Source organism: Leptonotus elevatus, chromosome 6, assembly GCF_054856555.1.
Source record: "Leptonotus elevatus isolate MCC_2025b chromosome 6, RoL_Lele_1.0, whole genome shotgun sequence".
Taxonomy (NCBI): Eukaryota; Metazoa; Chordata; class Actinopteri; order Syngnathiformes; family Syngnathidae; genus Leptonotus; species Leptonotus elevatus.
The window spans coordinates 25,697,816-25,721,311 of NC_141244.1; the positions used below are offsets into that span (position 1 = coordinate 25,697,816).

At 41.5% G+C, this 23,496-nt stretch overlaps 1 protein-coding gene across 3 annotated transcripts in view; it reads left to right on the forward strand.

Moving 5' to 3' along the window:
• erfl1 (Ets2 repressor factor like 1) overlaps positions 1-23,496 on the forward strand; it is a 112,139-nt gene that overhangs the window by 41,020 nt on the left and 47,623 nt on the right. The window contains exons 1-3 of one of the 3 annotated variants that reach the window (XM_086078776.1): positions 4,245-4,267; positions 9,611-9,647; positions 22,844-22,982. In XM_086078776.1, coding sequence (XP_085934902.1) covers positions 4,253-4,267; positions 9,611-9,647; positions 22,844-22,982 — 191 coding nt within the window. In that variant the 5' untranslated portion in view covers positions 4,245-4,252. Of the gene's footprint in view, positions 1-4,244; positions 4,268-9,610; positions 9,648-20,192; positions 20,356-22,843; positions 22,983-23,496 lie in introns of those variants that run through there. The other 2 variants (XM_086078777.1, XM_086078778.1) reach the window with 2 other exon arrangements.

The following is a 23,496-nucleotide window of genomic DNA, read 5'->3' on the forward strand; positions in this document are numbered from 1 at the left end:
AATTAGTTAGCTTAATGTCGCTAGCTTTGGCTAGCCCAATCGCCACTAGCATTAATAGAGTCACACCAGCAGGCGCGGGTCCACGAGCAGCCATCCGAAGTGGCACGCCAGCAATTAATTAATTAATAAAGTATCGGACCATATTGTAACAATGATGGGGGAAAACACGCAAACTCCACACAGGAAGTCTCTCGCACCCTGACCTTTAAAAGTGTGAGGCAGACGCGCTAACCACTAGCTCACCGCGCTGATGTTCATCAGTCTTGTCGAATGAGCAGCGTTCTCGTACCCCCCCCCCCCCCCCCCCGCCGTTCATTTGGAGACTCAATCAAGCCGGTGGGCCGCGTGTCAGCTCGCGCCTCTGCCGTCGCGGCGGCTCGTGAATGTCGTTGTGTGTGTGTGTGTCACTCGGCCGCGTGGCAGACACGTGTGTTACAACGCCCCGTTAATGGCTTTGTCAGATGGCCTTTTCGTGGAGACGCTCATGAAGACGGACACGGGGGGGGGGGGGGGGGGGGAGCATCAGCGCCGCTGTTCTGCGTGTGCGTGGACACGTTTGGGGCTTTCGGCAGCAGGAAATCAAAGGCCAGCTTGTATCCCGCAGTCGTGCATCAGCAAAAGTCCTTCCTGTTGGTGGCATTTTTGTTTTCGGACCCTCGGATGTGTCGTCCTGCAAGCCGTCGTTTTTCTAATGCTCTTTCACAAAAGCTTCCACTTTGCAGAGGAATCGAAGTGTGGCTTAATAGGCCTACGATACACTCATAACTAGAGCTGCAACGATTAATTGACAACTAATCGATTATCAAATTAATCGCAAATTGGTTTTGATTATCGATAAATTGTTCGGATACCTTTTTAACTTAAAATTGTCCAAATGTTTGACGTTCTAAATGTTCTGTAGCCATGAAAGTAGAATGGTCATCTCTGTGTTCGGATTTGTATTTTGGCCAAAATGCTGATCATTGTTTTCCGATTTTCTGACATGTCACTGAACTATAGTAAATACATATATAGTAACAAGGGGTGTCAAAATGTGTGTGTTAATTTGAGTTAATGTAAAGTTCCTTTAATGCCAGTAAAAAAAATTACGCGCGATTAATGACCATGTCAAAATTTGGCAGTAATAAATGGAATAATAATGCATATATTTGTGGAGTTGTATTTTACAATTTCAATTAAATTACTTCATGTTAAAGATTAGATAGATCTTAATATGAAAAGAAAAATGCACCGAGCTGTCACCAATGTCTTACGAATACAAGGATGCCATCTAGTGGCAGAAAGAAATGACCTCAACACACAATCAATATCGCACTTGTTTTTTTACAGTACAGGACATCCTTTTATTTTTAACTCAATTTTTGACTAAAAGATGCAGCCATGTTTCTATTAGTTTAACATTTTATCCACTTTTATGTTAACAAGAGTACGAAAACTTAGGGAAAAAAATTGTTTTTGTACATTTAGAACCGATATAAAATGTGCGATTAATCGTGAGTTAACTATTGAAGTTATGCGATTACTTATGATTCAACATTGTAATCGCCTGACACCCCTAATAGTAACTATAAGTAACTAAAGTAATTTGTCAATTTGAAATAATGTCATGTTTTTGAATAAAGGCATGAAAATGGAAACGTTTTTTTTTTTAATACAGTTCATCGATTGATGGACAAACAGATCGATTTATCAAAATATTCTTTAGTTGCAGCCTGACTGACAACACACACGATGTGAAAATCGTTACTGAAGCAAAGCGAACTGCATTACATCATTTCCTGATGCGCGACAATTTCATCCAGAGTTGTGAAGCTGTCGAAAATTCACAAGTTGACCCTGGAAGATTTGCATTTGTTCTAAATCTAAACGTCCTCCAGTAACAGTGACAGTAACTCTTCTTTCTTTAGTTTTGCGTGAAATATTTGAACTAAAACTGCATGCTCTATTGGGTTTAAATCTGGGCACTCTTCCTTAGAACGCCACACTTCTTTGACTGTTTTCAATTAATTCCTGCATTCTTTCTTTTTGTACAAAATCCGATTCAAATGAGAATTGGCACATTGTTTTTTTTTTTTTTTGGAACTGCCGTGCTTAGCATCGTTTAAGTTTGACTTGCCGCGTTCGGCCCCGAGCTCTTGACAACAGTTCATAGTTGGTTTTAGTCTCCCCGGCCGTCATTTTTGACAAAAGCCCAACCTTGAGCGGACTTGAAAGCCTCGTCGGCGGCGTGAGAGGACAAGCGGGGCTCGCCCGCGCCGCGTGTGAACCGCGTACGGCGCTCGCTAGCTGCTACGTGTTCACCTGCTTGAGACAAGACGGATATGGCGAGCGACAGGCCCGGCCGGCCGGCGCTTTTGATCGAGCCGCCTTTCAAAGCCGCCGCCGGCTGCATCTTTATTTCACAACTCTCCGTCTGGTCATGCGGCACCCCCCCGCCCCGAGCGCGCACACCCCTCCCTCCCCCGCTCCGACGCTCCCTCCCTCCCCCACTCGGCCGGCCGTGGGCAACAAACACACAACATTATACACTGGGATAAGTGGGGTGTGTTTACAGGTTGTTCGTTTCCACTCCAACTCTCAGCACGGGGAAGGAACAGGCTAGAGTGGCGGGAGGACGGGGGGTGAGGGGGCTATTTTATTTTTTTTGTTCTGGTGAGAAATAGCCCCTCTACCTTGTAATTGGAGGCAGAGAGTGAGGAAGGGGGGAGGAAGAGACAGCAGAAATTGCTCGGTCGGGCCCGTGTGGGATGATAGTGTTTTTGACAGGTAAATAAGGCTGTGATTGTCCACAGTTACACTGAACCTCGCTGACCCACACACACACACACACACACGCACACACACACACACACACGCACGCCTCTATCTATATTTCACTCACACACACACTGACTACTCTCCCAGCCACACACTCATGCGCATATTCAGCGAGACGCTATTTAAAGTGACATAACACAAACTATCGGTATGATCAGCCGGCGCGCCGTCCGGACCCTGCGCTATTCCTAATTTCCTTTCATCGGAATTCATTCAAATTGAATTCGTCGGTGCCGGGGGTCAAACTGTCGTCGTTGTGAGATTCTCGATTTCTCGACAGAAAACCTTTGACGTCACAATTTAAACCGATCGAGATTTTTTGAGGCTGAGCAGAATAAAATTGTCATAATCGGTTGGTTAAATAAAAATACATATATGACTTACAGTCAGAACCTTTGACAGTTTTACATTATGTACTTTGTTAGTTTTTGATTATCCTTTGAACAGAGAAAAAAAAATTAAAAAATCCGCCATTTTTTTGTTTTTTGTCCATTTCTTTGGCGGGGACGCATGTTTGAATGCCATTAGTTAGGTTTCCTTTCAAATGTTTCAAAAATTGTAAGCGACTTTGGGGAAAAAGCACAAAACGGACATGCGACTTATTCCCGTTTCCATCTGACGCTGTAGGTGGCGCTATACACCACACAGACGTGATCCACCAGTAATTTAAAAGAAAAAGAAGAAGAACAGGAAGCGGCGTATGAGTTTTCTTTTGAAATTCTTGATAAACAGTATTGTTTCTTTGCTGTTTTCCATCGAAATTAGCATTAATATTCGCTTCTTTAATTCATTCCAAAAATATTTCTGTTTCGTCGTCCGTCCAAATATATGTTTTTTTTTCTAAAACGACTCAATATTTATTCATTTTTTCTCCACCAAAGAATACACCAACTTAAAAAACACTTAAGTCGAAGTTACCAAATGTTGTATAAGGAGAACTGCGAATTAGTAAAACTATTTGAAAATGTTTGACAGGAGAACAATACGTCTAACATGTTATTAATATTTATATTGCTTTCTGTTGGATAAAATTGATTTATTTGAGAACACAAACTTCCTTAAAAACCTTCCTAATTGTAATACAATTATAAAAAAAGAAGTCGATCTAATCGGTAGCCACAGAGGTGGTTCGATTCGAAAGAACGTTTGGAGCAATTACGTAGCTCTTTCATGAGCAAAGCTGTCATTTCAGACTGTTCATGAAAGCAACACCGGAGTTCAATGAATCTTGTGTGTAAACATAAACATGGAGGAGTTTTGGAAAAATCAATTAATACAATGTTGACATTTTTTTATTTATTTTTTGGTATACGCTACTACGCTAGTATTTGTTTCACAGGACAGCACGGTGTCCTAGTGGTTTGCAGATCCAGCTCGCATTGTCAAGGTTCACGGTTCAAATCCGAACATTGGAGTCAACTGGACGGACGGACGGATGGTGCGGCTGTCGGTGCGCTATTAATCTCTCTTCTTGCTTCCATCTTGCCATTCTCTTTTATCAAGTCAACAGCCGTCTCCCCCCCCCCGCCTTCCTCCAGCCTGCCCTTCTGCCCCCCCCCCTCCCTCCCTCCCTCTTCCCTCCCACCTCTCTCCCCTCTCTCACTTCAATCTCAAGTGTTTTCAATTTTATTCTAGAGTGGAATTAACTACCCCCGATGTCAAATTGCCGACGAAATCGATAATAATATCTTTACAAAAGAGGATATTCCAGTCTCTCGCGTCGGCTTTTGAAAAATGGAAAATTTAGCCGAGATTGATTCATTAGTTGACACGTTATAGGACGGTATAAGTATTGATCGCGGCCTGTCATGTCCCATCTCGGCTAATCGAAGCTGAGGCGCTCTGTCGATGGGCGCATTTTTCATAATTCCGTCGCCGGGGAGAGAGAGAGAGAGAGAGAGAGAGAGAGAGAGAGAGAGAGAGAGAGAGAGAGAGAGAGAGAGAGAGAGAGAGAGAGAGAGAGAGAGAGAGAGAGAGAGAGAGAGGGAAGGTGGGAGGCAGCAGCCGGCGGAGGGGAGAAAAGAGGAGACGAGGAGGGCGAGGAGGAGGAGGAGAGACGACTCCGGGTTTGGGGGCAAGCAGTGATGAGAAATGGAGTGGAAAAAGAGGAAGAGGAGAAGGTGCGAGTCAGGTGGGGGGTGAGCAGGTATGTTAATGCTGCGGCTATTGGGGCGCAGATAATGAATGCATTAAGCAATTAAAGTCAAACGGGGGAGATAACGAGGCGAGGGCCAGGATGGGCTAAAGGCAACACAGATGGACAACAGGGGGCAGTGTGGCTTTCACTTTTGCCACAAAACCGCTTGGAGCTGCTTTATCGTGTGTTGAATACAAATATTACGCTTTTAACATTTTTTGGTCACACTTTGTCTTTCAATCGTGCTGCTCATTTGGGTGTGTGCGCTTGTGCCAACTGGGGGTAGCGGGACACGGACACGGTTCGGCAGTAATATTTGTGGTTCGACGCAGAGGATAAAGAACATACACCTGTGGTGTTTTCTTGGTTGGTCCGGGTACATGTGTTTCTGTATTATTTGTTGCATTTGACAAATATTTCATGTTAAGAAAACTACAACTAATAAAAGCTCAAATTAATAATTTTCCCAAAAATAAACAAATAATAAAAACTGGGGTGTCAAAATGTGTGTTAATTTTGAGTTCATTTAAAGTCATATATTTGTGCAATTTTAAAAATGTGTAGAATTTCACAAGTTACTTCATGTTAAAGAATAGATAGCTCTTAATATGAAAAGAAAAATGCACTGAGCTCTCACCAACGTCTTACAAATGCAGTTATGCCATCTAGTGGCAGAAAATGACCTCAACCCAAATTAATATATCATACTCGTTTTTTACAGTACAGTACATCTTTTTAATTTTAAATCAATTCTATGAATTGTTATCAATTTACTGTATTAATGACCATATTTCTATTAGTTTAATATTTTTTTCTACTTTTTTGTTAAGAGTATGAAAAAGTTTTTATTTTACTGTACATTTAGAACAGATATAAAAGTTGTGATTAATTATGAGTTAACTATTGACACCCCTAATAAAAACTAACTAACCTGCTCTAAAAACTAAGTCAAACCAAAATAAAAACTATAATGAAAAATCTTAAACTATTATTATATAACCTTGGCAGACACACTCACACAACTGGAAGAAAAATAAATGACATCATCAACCAGTGCTTCAAAATGTATTCCGGAAGAGTCAAATGGAATCGTTGCATTGTCGCGCTCGACCACTGCTAGCTAGCACGCGCGGCTACGTCGGTCGACAAAACTGCTCGAAAATTTGCGACCGCTTGTTGCCAGGCAGACTTTGTAGAGCTCGAGCACAAGTTCTTCATTGGCCAATAATAATAATAATAATGATAATAATTTTAAAAAGACATACGCACTAGCCATGCCCACACAACAGACATATTGCGTGGAAATAAAATAATTAAAAACATGAAAATTCATGGAAAAAATAGCAATCTGAATGCTGAAGCGAGTGAACGAGGATGCGAGGTGGAAAAGTGGAGATGAGGAGGCAGTCAGCATGCAGCGGGGGGGTGGGGGGGCTGCTTGTAATAAATAGAAATTGAAAGGCTTGGGCGCCAGCGCACAAAAGTTGTGAGGCGAAAAAAAAAAAAAAAAAAAAGCTAAAGCGGGCGGGAGAGAATCCACGACGACAATGATTGGAGAAACTTTTTGATAGTTGTGCCATTCGTTTTGGAAAAAGTTGCGGCCAGCGCGGCTAAGTCCAACATAAAGCCCCTCCCTCTTGGGAGTCTCGTCACGCCGCGTGCAAATCCCCAGCGCGCGTCAATCAACAAAAGCACCGCACCAATCCGGTCCGACTGTTTGTTGGTTTTTTTTTTAAATTCCTTTCTTGTATTGCTGCGAAGTCCAATTTGGAGTCATCATCCTCTCAAGGATCAGCTTTTGAAATACACGTCCCATCTTAGCATTCCGAGCTCCGCCACCATCGAGCGCAATCTGTGTACAAGCTTCAAACTGATCCGACACAACATGCTTCCATATTGAAATCGGCGCACGGGGGCACAAACGTACTCACAAAGAAAAGAAGCCATTCCAGTGGAAATAAACGTGTCCTAAATCGGACACATTTGAATCATTAACCCCCCAAAAAAAAAATGCCAAGGATATAAAATGAGGCTTGAAATTTGTGAAAAATCAAGCGGTTTACTCACAAACGTGGTGGGCGTGTGAAGAAAAATGCACTCCGCTGTCACCAACGTCTTACAGATGCCATCTAGTGGCCAAAAAAGAGATCTCAACCCAAATCAATATCACACAGTCTATCTTTTTAATTTGAACAAATTTTGAAAAAAGATGCAGCCGTATTTCTATTAGTTTGCATTTCTTTCACTTTTATGTTACCAAGAATATAAGAACTACTATTTTATTGTACATTTTATTGTTTATTTAGAACAATTATAACATTTTCAATTAATCGTGAGTTAACTATTGAAATCATGCGATTAATTACCACTAAAAAATATCATCGCCTGACACCAAATCAAATAAAAAATACTAGTAATCTTCCGTTACACTCTAAAAAAACAATTGGGACAAAAATGAACGGTTCCACGACTTGACCCAATTTTTTGGGGCTTGTTTTGTATAAACCAGCCCAAATAAAATGGGTCGTTTGGTACAAAACAACCCCCGTAAAATGTGACTTTGTAGAAAACAACCCCAGAAATTGTAGTAAATTGAGTCAAAATGACCAAAGTAGTGGATCAGACCCCAACCTTTTTTTTCTTTTTTTTTTACCCAACTGTTTGTAGAGTGTACCACAAAATCTCTTTTGAAAGTAACAGCCATGCCATACAGCATATCAGTTTTGGTTGATATGAAAAATAATTATTGTACTTTTTTTGTGATAATTTGTCTTTCAATAAAACTGGTCCATGGTGCAAAAAAAAAGATCTGGTCACACTATACGGTCGTAGGGCTTAGTATCGATTCTACTTTCCTCAATTGATTCGATTTTGATTGAGTTCAGTTTGATTCAATTTCGATTTTTCCGATGCCATTCACTTCAGTTGAATCTGATATCAGTTAATTATGGAACTTCTTAAATGTTCAGCACATGATAAAAACTCAGCAAATATTACGTTTATTATTAAGTCAATTTTGCGGAGGCAGTAAAAAAATGAATGAAATTATTTAGTTTATTTGTGGAAAATAAGACGTTATGATCAGTTAAGTGTTACACAAACATTGACATCAGAAAGGATGAGATGAAAATATTTGTAAATATAAACTTAAAATATTCCGTATTATCTTAAACTGCAATAAGTCAGTTTTTTTTTATGAATTCAAGAAAATAATTTTAAATTCATGTGAACAGTAAATTGAAAGAAAACAAAAAGATCCCAAAAACAAAAATGAGAAAAATAAATAATCGATTCCTATTTCTATGAATCGATATCGGGCTCGACAAGGAAAATCGATTTTTTGCCGATTATTCGATTATTTTTTTTTTTACCCAGCCCTGCACGGCAAATGTTTTATATATCGTATACGCATCGTTGTGTCGCACAAACGTCATCCCTCGTTTGACATTGTCCGAATCGTAAACAGCCGTCTTTTATCATCCAGAAGGTGCGACTGCTGACCCTGAATCCTATAATTGATTTGGATCTAGTAACATTCACAGTGTGAGGAAGTCTTGTTGCCTGGGGTGGGCGGGGGGTAAAAAAAAAAAAAAAAAAAAAAAAAAAAAAAAAAAAAAAAAAAAAAAAAGGCCACCTCCAAATGCTCAACCATGAAAAGCGGAGCTGAAACGGCTTTCGGGGGTTTTACATAAAATGAGGAGGAGCCATATGAGAGCCGATTGGCCTGATGGGCTTGGATTAGAAGGAAAGGAGGTGTATATGCGGAGGGGGTGACGAGAAAATAACGGGGGAGAAGGGAAGGCGGTGCTGGGAGGGGCGGGGGTGCAGTTGCGCCGGTACTTGGCAGTCTCCGGGTATCTCAGGTTCTCTCCGGCCGAGAGAAAAGCGGTCGATATTTAATTGTTATTGCTAGCGTGGAACGCACGGAAGCGGTTCGCTGTAGCAAATTTTCTCATTTATTTGCTATTCTTGTTTCCTCACCCTTTTGCCTCACCCGCACGCAGGAGGGAGACATGGAGGGGGGAGGGGGGAGGGGGGGTTGCTTATATGGGGGTGGGGGGGGCACTTGTGTCCTACTCTTCCAAGTTTCTGTCCTGCAGACAAATCAGATGAAGTCTCCCATCACGACAATCTGACCCCCCGCTCCCCCCCCCCTTCCAACATGTCCAAAATGAAAAAATCTGTCACTTTCATCAAACGTCGCTTGGAATATTGTCTACACTCCATTCCCCGGGATCGAATCTTATTTAGGGGAGAGAGGGAGGGAGGGGAGGGAGGGGGGGGGGGGGTGCGACCACAACCAGGATGGGATTCGCCATCTGTTTTCAAATTTCATTCCTCCATGAACTTTATTTTCTCCCCACTTCGGACAAAATTATAACCCCATCGATCCGCCGCACGCACACACAGAGACCCCCCCCCCTCCCCCCCGCCTCCCCCTCACCTCCCCCCTCCCCTGCACACCCTCTCTCTCACACCACATCGCTTCTTAAAGGCTTTGCTTATGTAATCCAAAGCATTTTGCTCACTTGCGCCGGACTCTCAAGGCAACTTTTTTTTCCCCCCCTTGATCAAAAAATAAAAGAAGAAAAGAAAAAAGTTTTCCGATTCCCTAACCTTGGGGCGTGGCCTAAATTGCGCTCATCACTCTTGCAGGATTCCCGACAACGCGGAGGAGGCAGCTGTTGTTGCGGTAAGTCCTTTCCATCCGTTACTCGCCATAAACCGATTATCGGCCGGGCCGATTATCGGGGCCGATTATCGGGCATTTTGACACATTCGGCAAGCAATCAATTAAAAAATGATTGGGGTTTTTTTCATAAAAAAAGAAGATACTGTGTGAAATTTCAATTTAGATTGAAATGTTGTCAATCTTCCTTTACTGTAGAAATATTCTTTATTTATTTTTGGGCATTTTTATTTAACGTTACTGCCCACCCTTGCAAGCGCTCTGCACTTTTTTGGTGTCCAACTCAAGGGCCAGGGGCCAGATGGGGGCCACCGCATCACTTTTTGGGGCCCGCCAAAGCTAATTTTTTGTTTTTTGCTTAAATAGCAAAATTGCAAACTGTCTTCACTTTTAATTGCAAGCACTTGTGACGCTGATTGGTGTGTTGGTGCGAGTGGTTGTTTGTCCATATGTGCCCTGCGATTGGCTGGCGACCAGTCCAGGGTTTATCCAATGTGTCTTGTCCAAAGTCAGCTGACAGAAGGGAAGCAGAAAAAAATAGGTGGACAGAATTGTTTGTTTCTTCCTTGTACTTTGTAATTTTATTTAAAAAATAATAATTTACCTGTATGTTTTCTATTTTAAAAATGGTGATTACATATTTATTTTAAGATTTTCTTCTCATATTTTTTTCATTCTCTTTTATTATAATTTTCTACCATTTATAGTATTGTATTTTTAAGTGTTATTTTATATTTAAATTTTGTAGTTTAATCATTTTGTTTTGTATTTTTTAGATATTTTTTAATATAATTGTAAATTTAAAAAAATATATAATTTTTATATTTTAATGATTTTTGTATTTTATTTTCATCCATTTTTTTTCTTAATGCTGTATTTTTTATTTCACACTTTGTTTATTTATATATTTACTTATAAATACAACTTTTGCCTCAATTTATATTTGTATTTGATAGTTTAAGCATTTTGTTTTATATTTTTTACATATTATTTTTTAACATAATTGTAAATGTAAAAATGATCTATAATCAATTTTATTTTTTTAATGCTGTTTTTTTATTTATTTATTTTTATTATGCAGTTTAATAACTTTTGATTTGATAGAAAATGTGCATATGTCATGCTTGGCAGCAGACGACGTCTATTTCGTGCCGGTGTGCAAACCTTCCCGTTTGCGATTGCTGCCATATTTCACATCAAAAAGCAAAAAAGATGCACACATGAATGTTAATATGTCGCGTGCGTGAAAAATCAGCCAGCGACTGATTTGTCAATTGATTGTTTGCTTCCCGTGAGTTTTACTCACTGGAAGGTCTGCCAATCAATACGCTTGTCAAAGCTTCCTGCCGCAACTTTTGCCATCCACGTTAATGTTATGCTCATCAATAGAGCTTTTTTTTTTTTTTTTTTTCTGGAATCTTTATTGTATAACTGAAGCCCCCACTGCGAGGGGGCGTACCCCCCCCCGATTGATTAGGTATTAGCGGCAACACCTCGGACGAGCGGCCGCTTGTTTGCCACGTACGGGAAAGCCGGCCAAACGATCGCTGCGTGTGAAGGCCAATATTTATAGAGGCCTTAACAAGTTCATTATTGCCATTTGGAAGGGGGGGGGGGCATTCCGTCAGGGGGGGGGGGGGCGAATGGGACCTTACGGGCCCCGCTCGGTACAGTCGATAGCCGCGCTCGTTCCTCAGGCGCTTTACGGCCGCGTTGACTTTTACGGCCGCCGCGGGCTCGCCGCCGAAGCGTTCCGCGGCTAACGGCGCTTTAATGGAGGGTCAGGTGTTAACGCTCTAATCTGCCCCGGGACACTTGGCGACCACTTGAGGATTTCGGACGGCAGACGCTTGTCGGGTTCCAGAGCTGCTTTCAACGGATGGAATGAACCGAGCTGCGGTGGAAATTGTGACATGCAGGGAAGACGCTGAGTCAGGGTGCACACATAGCTAGCTAGCTAGCTAGCTGGCTAGCTAGCTTGGTACCGGCCTGCTGTCGTGGTAAATATTATAGTGAAGGAAGGTTCGGCTCATTTGGGACACCCGAGTGTGTCACTGGAGCAGCAGCGGGGAATCTTTGATTGTGTCACGATTGGATTTGTTTCTGATTTTTGGGTTTGTGATTCGATTCAGAATCGGTTTTCGATTTTTCAGAACGATTTTTGCCTCAAAATGATTTGATTGACATGACAATGATTTCTGCTTCAATTTACAGATGTGCAACGTATCGTCATGATCTACTCCAGTTCGACTGGCTAATGCTAATTAGCGCGCTACTGGCGGCACATTTATCGCTCGAAACAACGGCTAATCATACAAAACGCTTCAGGAATGTTTACAGAGAAGCATCTTAACATTACTCACCGGCATATGTTCTTCCTACGCTGCAAAAAAAAACTTTAACAGTGTATCAGATCACGCGGAACCACACTGCCCCTAAGTGGACAAATCGTGTACAACATGAACAGCGCTCCCAAGAAAGGCACGCACAAACAAGGGCGAGGCAGTATAAAATAATTGAAATTAATTGATTTGGGGACATTTAAAATCTTAGGAGAATTGATTTTTTTTTTTTGGCACACACAGAAGAGTTCAGAAAGCATTTGGCGTCCAATTTAAAAAATATTTGAATTGTACACAGTAATAATATAATAATAATAATAATAATATCATTTTATCCTTCCGTCTAAGAAACTTGGGCCGCTAGGCAGCGAACCGCCAGGCTCCCCCGTTCTGTCTCCCTCTGCTGGGCTCTTTTTTTTTTCATCTTTCTTGGACGGGTTGCGACCGTGAAGACAAATTCCTCGTGTGTTTTTACATATTTGCCCGATAAATGTGATTAATAGTCGGGCAAACGTTTCTCCACTTTCTCTTTCGACGATGTTGTTTTGGAGTCACGGACCCGCCTTCAGTCCTGCTCCCTCTTTTTTTTTTTTTCCCTGCCAGCTCGCCCACTTAACCTCATATTTCACAGCTCAACTACAGCTAATCCCCCCCCCCCTCCACCCCCCCCCCCCCCGAACAGCGCTCCCTATACCGCCGGAGCACGCTTAATTACACACAATTAAAGGCAAACGCTAACGAGAAAATTGCTCCGTTATGAATCGACTTCAAAAGGAGTGAGGAGAAGAAAGGGGGAGAAAAGTTGGCCGCGGGTGAGAGGAAGAGGAAGAGATACCAAACCCCCCCCCCCCCCCCCCCCCCCGAGTGGTCTCAGTGGAAGGCAGTAAGCAAACAATCTGCTGGCAACACCTCAAGCTGTGGACTACAAAACGATATTATCATATCACACAAGTTGGAAAGCACGTCTGCCTTTAAAACGCAACTTTATCCTCAGTAACGAAAAAGCACGTTAGCCAGCAATGTTATTAATTCGATAGTGGAGCCTCCGATACACTGCCTTGCAAAAGTATTAGTATATATATAAAAAAAGTATAGTTAAGTATTATATATATATATATATATATAAATATAAAAATCCCATTTTGACGCTGTTGCTAACCAAAACAGCAACACCTATCGAGGCACGTGCGAGGCCTTCTCGGATGAATTTGAGATTCACAGCATGTTGTAAAAGGATGCACCAACGTTGTGGAATTTAGATTGCGATTAATCGACAGGTAATCGATTTTCAAATTAATCGGCAAGTATTTCAGCACATCAACAGTAATTGTTCGCTTATTTCTGTAGTCGTTCATAGAAGAATTAAATCACTATGCGATTAAGAAGTACGAAATAAAAAACAGTAATCCGGGGAAAAAAATGCTTTCGTAAAACACCTTAATGCATAATTGAAATGAATCCGATGAGACGATTAATCGATTTTAAAATCATTCAATAGTGACATCACAATTGGAATTAGTTTTAAATTCTGCTTTCACTTCACATAAATTTCAAATTGTATTGTGAATCATTACCACATTCGAACCTGAATTTTCAAACCCATTTTCCATCTCTAAAATCCTCCCCACTATTTGACGCCTCCCTCCAAGTAAGTGAGCACGAAACCGGGTTCCCGTGTCAACCCAGCAATTAGACTCCTCCCGGTCCAGTCTTGAGCGCGCCGAACGAAAAACGAATAAACTCTCATTTGGATTATTTACGTCCACTTTTCGTGCCGGCGCCAGGGAAGGCGCTTGCGCGTTGCCGGCGGATGTGCCGGCAACGCTAATAAGTGCGGCGGCTACAGTGATAACAATTAGATTTGATTTCATTTGAGAATGCCTCCACAGCTGCTCCCCACTCGCACCCGCTAGCCCCGCCCCTCCCTGGCTCTCCTCTCCCCCTAGATTAAAGTGGGTGTGTTAATTCGGCGGTGTAGCGATCGAAGGGCTCTGGCAACAATGGGAAATGGGCTATTGATCAGAACAGCTCAGATTAAGACTCGCCACTGGAGCTCTTTCTTGCTTTCTTTCTCTTCCCCTTTCTCTCCGTTTCCCACCTTCTTCCTCCTGTCTTCCTGTCTGTCCTGCTTGTGTCAGCCCCCTAACCAAAAAAAAAAAAAAAGAATCCCTTTCCTCCCTCTGCCGGCGTTCGCATGCAACTCAAAGGGTCTACGAAGATTTGCTTGTCCGTCCTTGGGAAAAGGAAGGCCGCCAGATTTGCATAAAACACTCAAAACGTCACTTGCTTTAATCCACCAGAGGGCGCCGATCTGAATCAATAGTCACACGCGAGACAACAAAACGGGGTAAACGCATGCTGATATCTAAGCCTGCTCGAAATCAAAAAAGGCTCGAGTTAGTGGGATGGAAGTAGAGCTGGGTATCGGTTCAAATCGCCGCAATCGATTTGATTTCGATTCACAAGAGCTCCGTTCAATTTGATTTCGATTTATTTTATTTTTTTATTTATTTTTTCCGATTCGATTCACTTAGTTCAATCCGATATCGATTCATTATGGAACATCGATTCTTCTGAAATAACAAGGACATAATTTAAAAAAATAACAAATACTAACATTACATTCCAAATTCAATTTTGGTTATGAAATTGGTTAAGTGATTTATTTATTAATGAAAATAGAATCACTTAAGTGCTAAACAAACATTGACATCATCATGGATGAGATGAAAATGGTTTCATAATTCTAGTTCAATCATCGTAAATATAAATTAAAAAGATTCTAAATTGTTTAAAAGTGCAATAATAATCAGGTCATTCATAAATATAAGAAAACACTTAAATTCACGCAGTTAATTTCAAGAAAACGGTAAGATACAACTAATTGTGGCCTTTAAAATTACATTTTCTTGTTGATTTATGGGGAAAAAAAGAGATATTAAAATAATCAATTCATGGTTTTATGAATCGATATCACGATCGAAAAGGAAAATCCGATTTAATATCGATTATTCGATATATTTTTTTTAAACCCATCCCTCGATGTAACCACGTCCAAACGTCACGATGCAATAAATATCACAATATGAACCTCATGATGATCGTTTTCACGATATATTGGCGACATCGAAAAAGTTCAGGATGCTGTATAAGAACTCACAATAAAGCTCACATTGGAATAACAGCACAATATTGTGTTTTTGTACATAACAGGCCAAAACATGCCTAATTAATATCAAACTGCACTAATAAACTTACCACCAGAGGGTGCTAGAACTGCATAAATGGAATACAAAAAAATATATATTTATACATGGCCCTAATACGCCGTCGTAAGAAAGAGCAAATACATGACAGATTTTTTTTAGGGCGGGGGGGGGGGGTGTTTAGTATGACATTAAATACTGCAATGTACCCTGAATTTGTCATATGGAAGATGTTGTTGTCTTTTACTAAAACCTAAACTGATGCAGTCGTGAAGCCATAAGTTTAGTATGAAAATACACTCGACTGTAAATATGAAATGCCAAACAGTAAATACGCTAGTAACCATATCCATCGACCCCCCCCCCCCCCCCCCCACCCAAAAATGGACCAGTGCCGGCCGTACTGGACTGTTTGTTCGCCAGCAGCACACGGCGCCCCCGCCGGCCCTTTTAGCACCTGACATGACCTCAAGTGGACACGCGTTCAGGTGCGATCTCACATAGCAATCCGTCACGGGGATGGGGGGGGGGGGGGGGGCACCCCAATAAAAATGCGCGTCCGTCAAAAGCGCGGCAAAATTAGCTGTCATGATGGGGCCCCGGGACACCAGACATTGGATTTGCATCGAATGGACATAAAAAGCCGGCAAATGTGAGCGGACAGCAAATCCATACGGTGAAAAGTGAGCCGGGGATCCTCGCCTCTACTTATATTAATGAACTCAGTCAATGGGGACGCGAAGGGTCCGTTCTTCATCCTCTTGCCGAGCACGGCCGCTCCGTCAAACGGTCCTCGCCGGCGTCGGCGGCACGCCGGTGCTTAGAGCTTACCGGCATGTTTCGCTGCGTCTGCTGCACCAGCTTTTGCCCTTTGACGATGATAGAACACGCGCGCGCGCGCGCACGCACGCACACACACACGTTGGCGGTCACATCAACATTGGTCGGACCCTCGGGGGACTCGCGACGATCGGCGACGCTTTCGTCTGCCGAGCGTGTGACGTTCCCTGGACGTGGTGGGCAACAAGTTTTGGGGACAAAAGTTAACACTAGGGGGCGCATAGACTTACTTACTTTTCATACTATAACATTGTTCAGGAATTGTTAAGTTATGAATAAATTCATCATTAACTCTTATTTACAGTCTACGCCTTTTCGTGATCAGGTCGGCCTGCAAAAAATCGATTTTTCTTTCTTTCCCCTTTTTTCCCTTTTTTTCTATTTTCTTTCTTTCTTTCTTTTTTCCTTTTTTCTATTTTTTCTTTCTTTCTTTCTTTTTTTCTTTCTTTCTTTCTTTCCCCCTTTTTTCTTTATTTTTCTTTTTTTCATTCATTCTTTCTTTCTTTCCCCTTTTTCCCCTTTTTTCTTTTTTCTTTCTTTCTTTCTTTTTTCTTTCCTTCTTTCTTTTTTCTTTCCTTCTTTCTTTTTTCTTTTTTCTTTCTTTCTTTCTTTTTTCTTTCCTTCTTTCTTTTTTCTTTCTTTCTTTCTTTCTTTCCCCCTTTTTTTCTTTCTTTCCCTTTTTTCTTTCTTTCTTTTTCTTTTTTTCATTCATTCTTTCTTTCTTTTTCCCTTTTTTCTTTCTTTCTTTTTCTTTCTTTCTTTCCTCCATTTGCAGCCGCAATGTGAAAATAAGCAGCAAACTATCTGCAGGGGTGTCCAACCCCCCCCCCCCCCCAAAAAAAAGGTTGAATGTGGGGGCAGTTTGATCAGAACTTGTTACATCTGCTTCTCCTGAATTATCTTTCCAATCGTCCGTCCGTCCGTTCGTCCGTCCGTCGCTAAATGGACACTCATGAGTTAGGTATCTATTTAGCTAGCTAGCCAGCTAGCTAGCTGGGTATCTATCGAAAGCCAGTTTCAACGTGTCCTCACGGGTTTCTTACCGTTTAAGCCGTCCGTCCACACGATGTCGCGTTTTCGCATCTCGAAAGCGATCGCCTTCGAAATCGGGCTCCAGAGTGGAAAGATTTCAAAAACGCTTCCCGTACGCGTCCGTCCGGACGCCATATGCAGGATACTCCTCCGGCGATGACGTAACGGTCGGTAAACAAACATGGCGACGCAGCAAAGAACCGGACTTTCGGAGCGAGTGACGTGACTATTTCGTCTTTTACTGACCGCAGACAATGAAAAGCGTAAACGACGTCTCTTCGCGTGATGGCGTTGTCCGTGCGTCGCCGGCTTACGTCGGGACGGGTTCTACCTTTTCAGGTGTGTCCACACTGCATAACTTGGCCCAAGGATGGCGAGAGTGCTTCTTTTTTTTCCTCTTTCAGTTGTTTCTCTTATTATTCTCCAAACGCTTGTCTTCCAAATGGTCCACATTCGAACCCAAGAGCCTGCCCATGCAAATGAGCTCGACTCACTCGGACAAATCAAGAAATTCAACTCCATTTTCCCCAACGCCAATTTGTGCTTTTGAATGCTTGCAGGACTTGGAGTCCGCAAATCCCGGCTTTTGCCGTCCCGTCTGATCCGCTCGTCAAATGAAGTCCAGCGTTGCGCTCCAAGTGACTTTCGCGGGTTAACCCAATTGATTATGGAGCGGCCCATTGGTGATCAATTCAACAATTAAAGTGTGTTGAGGGCCCGGTCGATGACGGCCATTTCTCCTCGCCGACTCCTCGCTGGATGCATTGGGAAGCGAACGCAGCACGGCGCAGGGTTTTGCGTGAAAACTAAAAAAACTAAAAAAAAAAAAAGCCTGCAGCCGCTACGGGGCTCGACCTCTCGTTAGCCACGTTTAAGGATTTCACGCGCGCGCACACGCACACACACTTCCACTCATGCTTGTTTGATGTTTGAAAAGCCAACTGGCAGCTCTCCAGCAAGCAGTCCCTCATTCCCTGTCCTTGAGGGGGGGGGGGGGGGGGGGGGGGGGCTTTCTTGTCAGACATCCTCCCCAATGATGTAAAAATATTTTAAATGCTACATATAATAATAATAATTTATATATATATACACAAATGTTATATCTGTTCTAAAAGTACTATAAAATGTACAATAAATATTTTTTTAAGTTTTCATACTCTTGTTAACATAAAAAAAGAAAAAAATTAAACTAATAGAAATATGGCTGCATCTCTTAGTTACACACACAGTAATTTAATAATAATTAAAAAAAATTGAGTTAAAATTAAAAAGATGGACACTACTGTAAAAAAAAACCCGAGTGTGATATAGATTTGTGTTGAGGTCATTTTTATGCCACTAGATGGCATAATTGCATTTGTAAGACATTGGTGACAGCTCAGTGCATTTTTCTTTTCATATTAAGAGCTACCTCATCTTAAACATGAAGCAACTTATATATATATATATATATATCACAATGTATCATAATGTATTTAATTGAAAACATGTTTTAAATTGAATCTTAAAAAATATCACACTTTTTTTTGCTTGTGAAAATTTTATATTGTTTTTCCAAACAAAATTCCCCAAGAGAGACGACTAGATGGGACTGGAGAGTTGAAGTTGATCCAACTATCGGCTGTTAGAAAACTACACTTTTCCTGTTTTCTTCATTTCAAAGGCAAATTGTAGAATTGCGACATGATGCCCTCCAACTGACCAATGGAGACTTCAATATTTTGCTCCTCGATTGATTGATTGGTTGATTGATTGATTGCAGAGTTCTGCTGCTCCTTAAAAAAACTTAAAAGTCATTCAATGTAATTTGCTTAAATGAAGGCTTTAGATGTCATAGAGGAGCATTAAATACGATGTCAAAAAGACTTCAAAATATAAATGCAATCGTTCATGCTTTATTTTACGTACAACATTGTGCAAAGGAGTCACTAAGACACAATTTAGCAATAATAAATGTGATTTAAAAAATAGATGTTGGGTGAAAAGTGGAACGATCCTCTACTTGGGTTCATTTGACCCAAATTTGAGTCAAGAAATCTTTGAGTGTAAAACAACTCCTTTACTTGGGTCCAAAAAAAATGGGGCCATTTTGTATAAAACAACCCAGAAAGTTGGCTCAAATTGACCCAAGTAGAGGATCGTTCCACTTTTGACCCAACTGTTTTTCGAGTAACATACTGTTCCTGTCGCCAACGTCCAACATGAAACACTAATGCTACCTAGTGGCAGACAGTTACCTCAACACAAATCTATGACTCAATGTTTCACACTCCTTTTAACTGTTAACTGTAACTTTATGAATGACTTATTCTCTTTTTTTTTCCCCCCACCATGTAAGACCCATAAATTTTCATCACAATTGCAAGATTGCATGGCATTATCAAGTATCAGTACTCGGTACCAGTGAGTACTCGAATGGAAATACTTTGAGTGTTAGCAGTGCATCCCGATTAAAACCCAGACCAAAATCCAGTAGAAAATCTGTGGGAGAAAAATATTTATTATTATAATTATTATTATTATAATACACACACAGTCCCATGACAGAAAAAAAAACATATCAACAAGAAAAAAAGGTCAAACAACCAACTACCTACCATCAGTTCCATTAAAATGTTCTGTAAGAAGCTAAAACCCAGACTTAAACCCAATAGAGAATGCATGTGGGTGCCTTAAAGAGAGACAAAATGCCCTCCAGACAAGCTGCTTATTTTGGGGGCCTTGAACCTACAACTTCAACGTCCCTACGGGGCATTTCGGAAGGGCATATTGGCAGAATCACACACACACGCACACACGGGCGCGCACACACGGGCGCGCACACACTTGCCGGCCTCATATATGAGACACGGGAGCGGAAACGGGTCGAATCCTACTTCAAATTCTCCTTCCTCTCGGCTTGTCGACCGGGGAAAACAAACCGACCCGAGGCACCGCGGATGGGGATTTACTAATTAACTACTTACACACACACAAACACACACACGCGCGCGCGCGCGTAGGAAAGAGAGAGAGAGAGGTCCACCCCCCCCTCGCCCCTCGCCCCTCCTCCTCCTCGCATCCATCCATCCACTCCCCCCCTCCTCCTCGGCTGCATCTCTCTCCTCCCGTGTGCTGTCCTCGGCGGGTTCAGGTTGCTAGTCGAGTGTTACCTCTCGACGCGCGCGTTCGGATGGACTGACAGCTTTGCTCACTTTCCCTCCAAAAAAGAAAAAACAAGAAAGAAACGAGAGAGAGGGAGAGAGAGAGAGAGAGTGACAAAAACAAAACAGCAGCGCTAAAAAACTGCAGGTGAGTTTGACCTTTTCGCTGCCTGACCTCGTTCGCTTTGTCGCCGTTTTCCGCGTCGCTTCTGTATTGTGCGCGTCGGGGAAAAGTTGCGAGTGAGCCCGAGTGACGCGTCACGCGCGTTTTGGACGCGCGGATGCATCGGCGTCTTTTGATTTCGACGGTTTAGTTTGTGCCGGGTTAGTTTATTTATTTATTTATTTATTTATTTTTTGGGGGGAAGGACGGCAGCGCAAGGAAAAAGTTGCGCGTAATTTACGCACGATTGCGAATCGCTTTCTTTTGAATTGGGATCGTTTACATTGACTTAATTCCGATTTAAATATAAACACACACACACACACACACGCACGTGTAGCTAAAGTGTATTCCAACGCACACGCTATATGTTGGGCAAGTGGTGGGAGGGTGCGTTAGGTTCTCCGTCCGCCTTGGCCCGGATTAGCCTCTTAAAGTGCGTCCATTTGTTGGAGCTCTCACCTCCACGCAGCCTTGCATCCATCAGTCAATTAAACATGCGCGCGCGCGCACACACACACCGCGAACACGCGCGCAAGCACCGAGCGCGCAAAAAACAAACATTTCGTGCCTTTCTCGGTGATGTTTTGACGCATTCATGTTTCATTTCTCATGCTTTTTTTTTGTGTGCGTGTGGCTGCACAACTTTTTCTTCTTCTTTTTTTTTTTGCACTCATCTTCTTTTCAAAGTCGCCTCACTCGTTCGGCGCGAATTGTTTAGATATATATTTGAACTCGTGGGATTTGAAAGCCAAAAAAAAAGAATATTGGGGATGTTTGCTTTCGCTTTTTGTTTATTCGTCCAAGCAGCTTTTGATACATATGCATGAAGCATACCGAGTGTGTGTGTGCGCGCGCGCGCGCGCGCGTGTGATCCCGTCAACGATTTATGTCGGCATACGTGCAGATAAACAGTGTTTGCCAATCGATACACGCATGTAACTATTGCAGATGAAGAGGCCAATCAATGGATGCACTCAATCCACAGTCCGTCTTCTTCTTGGTGTTTTTTTTCACACACACGCTGTCAATAAGCAACTTTTCGTCAGTTGGCCATGTTGCGGAACCGGAATTTATTTTAAAAATAATAATAATAATTTATAAGGTGAATATTTATATCGCGTGGACTATCAGCAAACAAATAACGCGCAGCAAAATCAGTCATTATCATTATTGCATATCAACAGCAAGCGTTATTATTATTATTATTATTCATGTTATTATCATTATTTTGTCGTTATGGACTTTTCGTTAGAAAACGTTTTTAAGGCAGTCAATTCCAACACAAATTGAAAAATGCCGACACATATTTGTTTTTACGTATCGATCAGTTGGGAGTGAATTGAAATTCAAGCAAAAAAATAGAACATGAATGAATGATGGAGCTCCTGTTATCGGCATGCGGCCTTTAAAGCCTCACAACGTCTCCTAATTATTATTGACTAATTATTGTAGTGCCTTTTAAAAAAAAAAAAAATCCATGGATTTATTTGTGGAAGTTGCCATGGAGCAGAATACGACATTTTAGCCGGACGAAAAAGTGATCTTAATAACTTAATTCTAATTCAATTCGTCGTATTCATTTGAGTGTTGACAAAAAAATGTGAGTTTGACTGCGATTGTTTTGCGTCAATTACAAACTGACTATAAAGTTATTATTTCCCTGCGGTTATTCGTTGTTTCTTTTTTCCCCTAAAGGCCTGCTTCTTCTTCTTCTTCTCCTTTTTTTCTTCTCCTGCTGCTGTCGGGTTATGTGGTATTGAATTTACGGAATCATCATCATCATCTTCTTCCTTTCCCGCCTTTTGAAGGCGTTGCGGTGTGCCTGAGCGGTGTCACGTGATGAAAGCGCGGCTGGTTAGCGCCTGCTGGAAATCGTTGCAGGCCGAGCGCGTCCACAACGAAGACAGTCGGGAGGCCCACAAATAAGAATTGCATTTCCTATGGCGAGAGAAAAGTCAAAAACATCCGCAAAATAAATTCAATAATTGATCCAAAACTAAAATATATTTTTTTCTTGGCCAGGAAAGTGATGATGAAAACGAGGAAATAGATTTGAGACAACCTTGATGTTTTTAATCAAACATTTATTTGAAGGACGTCATAGCGATCAGTTTTTTGACAGGTTCACTTTATATTTTTAATAGATATTATTTGTTTATAAGAGTTTTCTTGTGTGCTGTTTTATTATGCATAACGAAAATACAATTAAATGTTTTTTTTTAATGCAAAGTTGAAACATAAAAAAAAGATTTTCTGCAAAGTAAGTTTTTTTTCTATCTGTCATAAAACAGTAAAAACGTAAATAAAAGTAATTTACTGACAATAATTTGAACATTGAACATATAAACATTTAATTATTTACAGCGCAGAAAAATAATTTCCCATTTTTTTTCTCTCTCAGTTAACCGAATTTCTACCTTACCTGCGTTTGTTTTTGTTCCTTATGTTTTTTTGTTTTTTGTTTTTTTAGAGACGCCGAATTTTGTCGAGCCTGATCCGAACCGAGCCGAAGCGGCGAGCGCCTCCCCGTGCGAGGCCGACAGACGGCGGTCGGGCTTCGGCCTCAGGTGCATCGCTGAGGCGGGGCGACGCGGAGCCAAAGGCTGCAGGTAGGACAAACATACCTCAATGGTCTTTTTCCCACACAAACGCTCTTTTGCCTCGACGTCGATCACGACAAAATGTTCTTAATCCGCTTTTGAAAGTGTAAATAATTCAACATTGAAATGTGCGCGAGACCATTTGGAGTGCAATTGTAAAAAAAAAAATGATGAAATGTGTTTTAAAAGCCTCAGACATTGTCATCATGTTTAATGAACAACATTTTGCGGCATCTAAAAAGAGAAAGTAAAGACCTCAAATGTCGTGTCGCCAAATTGCACATAAATCACATTTTGAATGTTGCATGTTTATATAACTAAGCACATTTCAACTTTGCTTTCTTTCACTTTCTGTCAATTTGAAGAGCCAAATTAGACCACAAAAATAAAAAACACACACACACACATTGGCATGCAGGACTTCTAAAAGAAAGAAATCAATTAGATGTGGAATTATTTCAGCAAACAAAACTGGAAAAAGCACCTTATGAAAATGGACAGTTATATGACACGTGATTATATA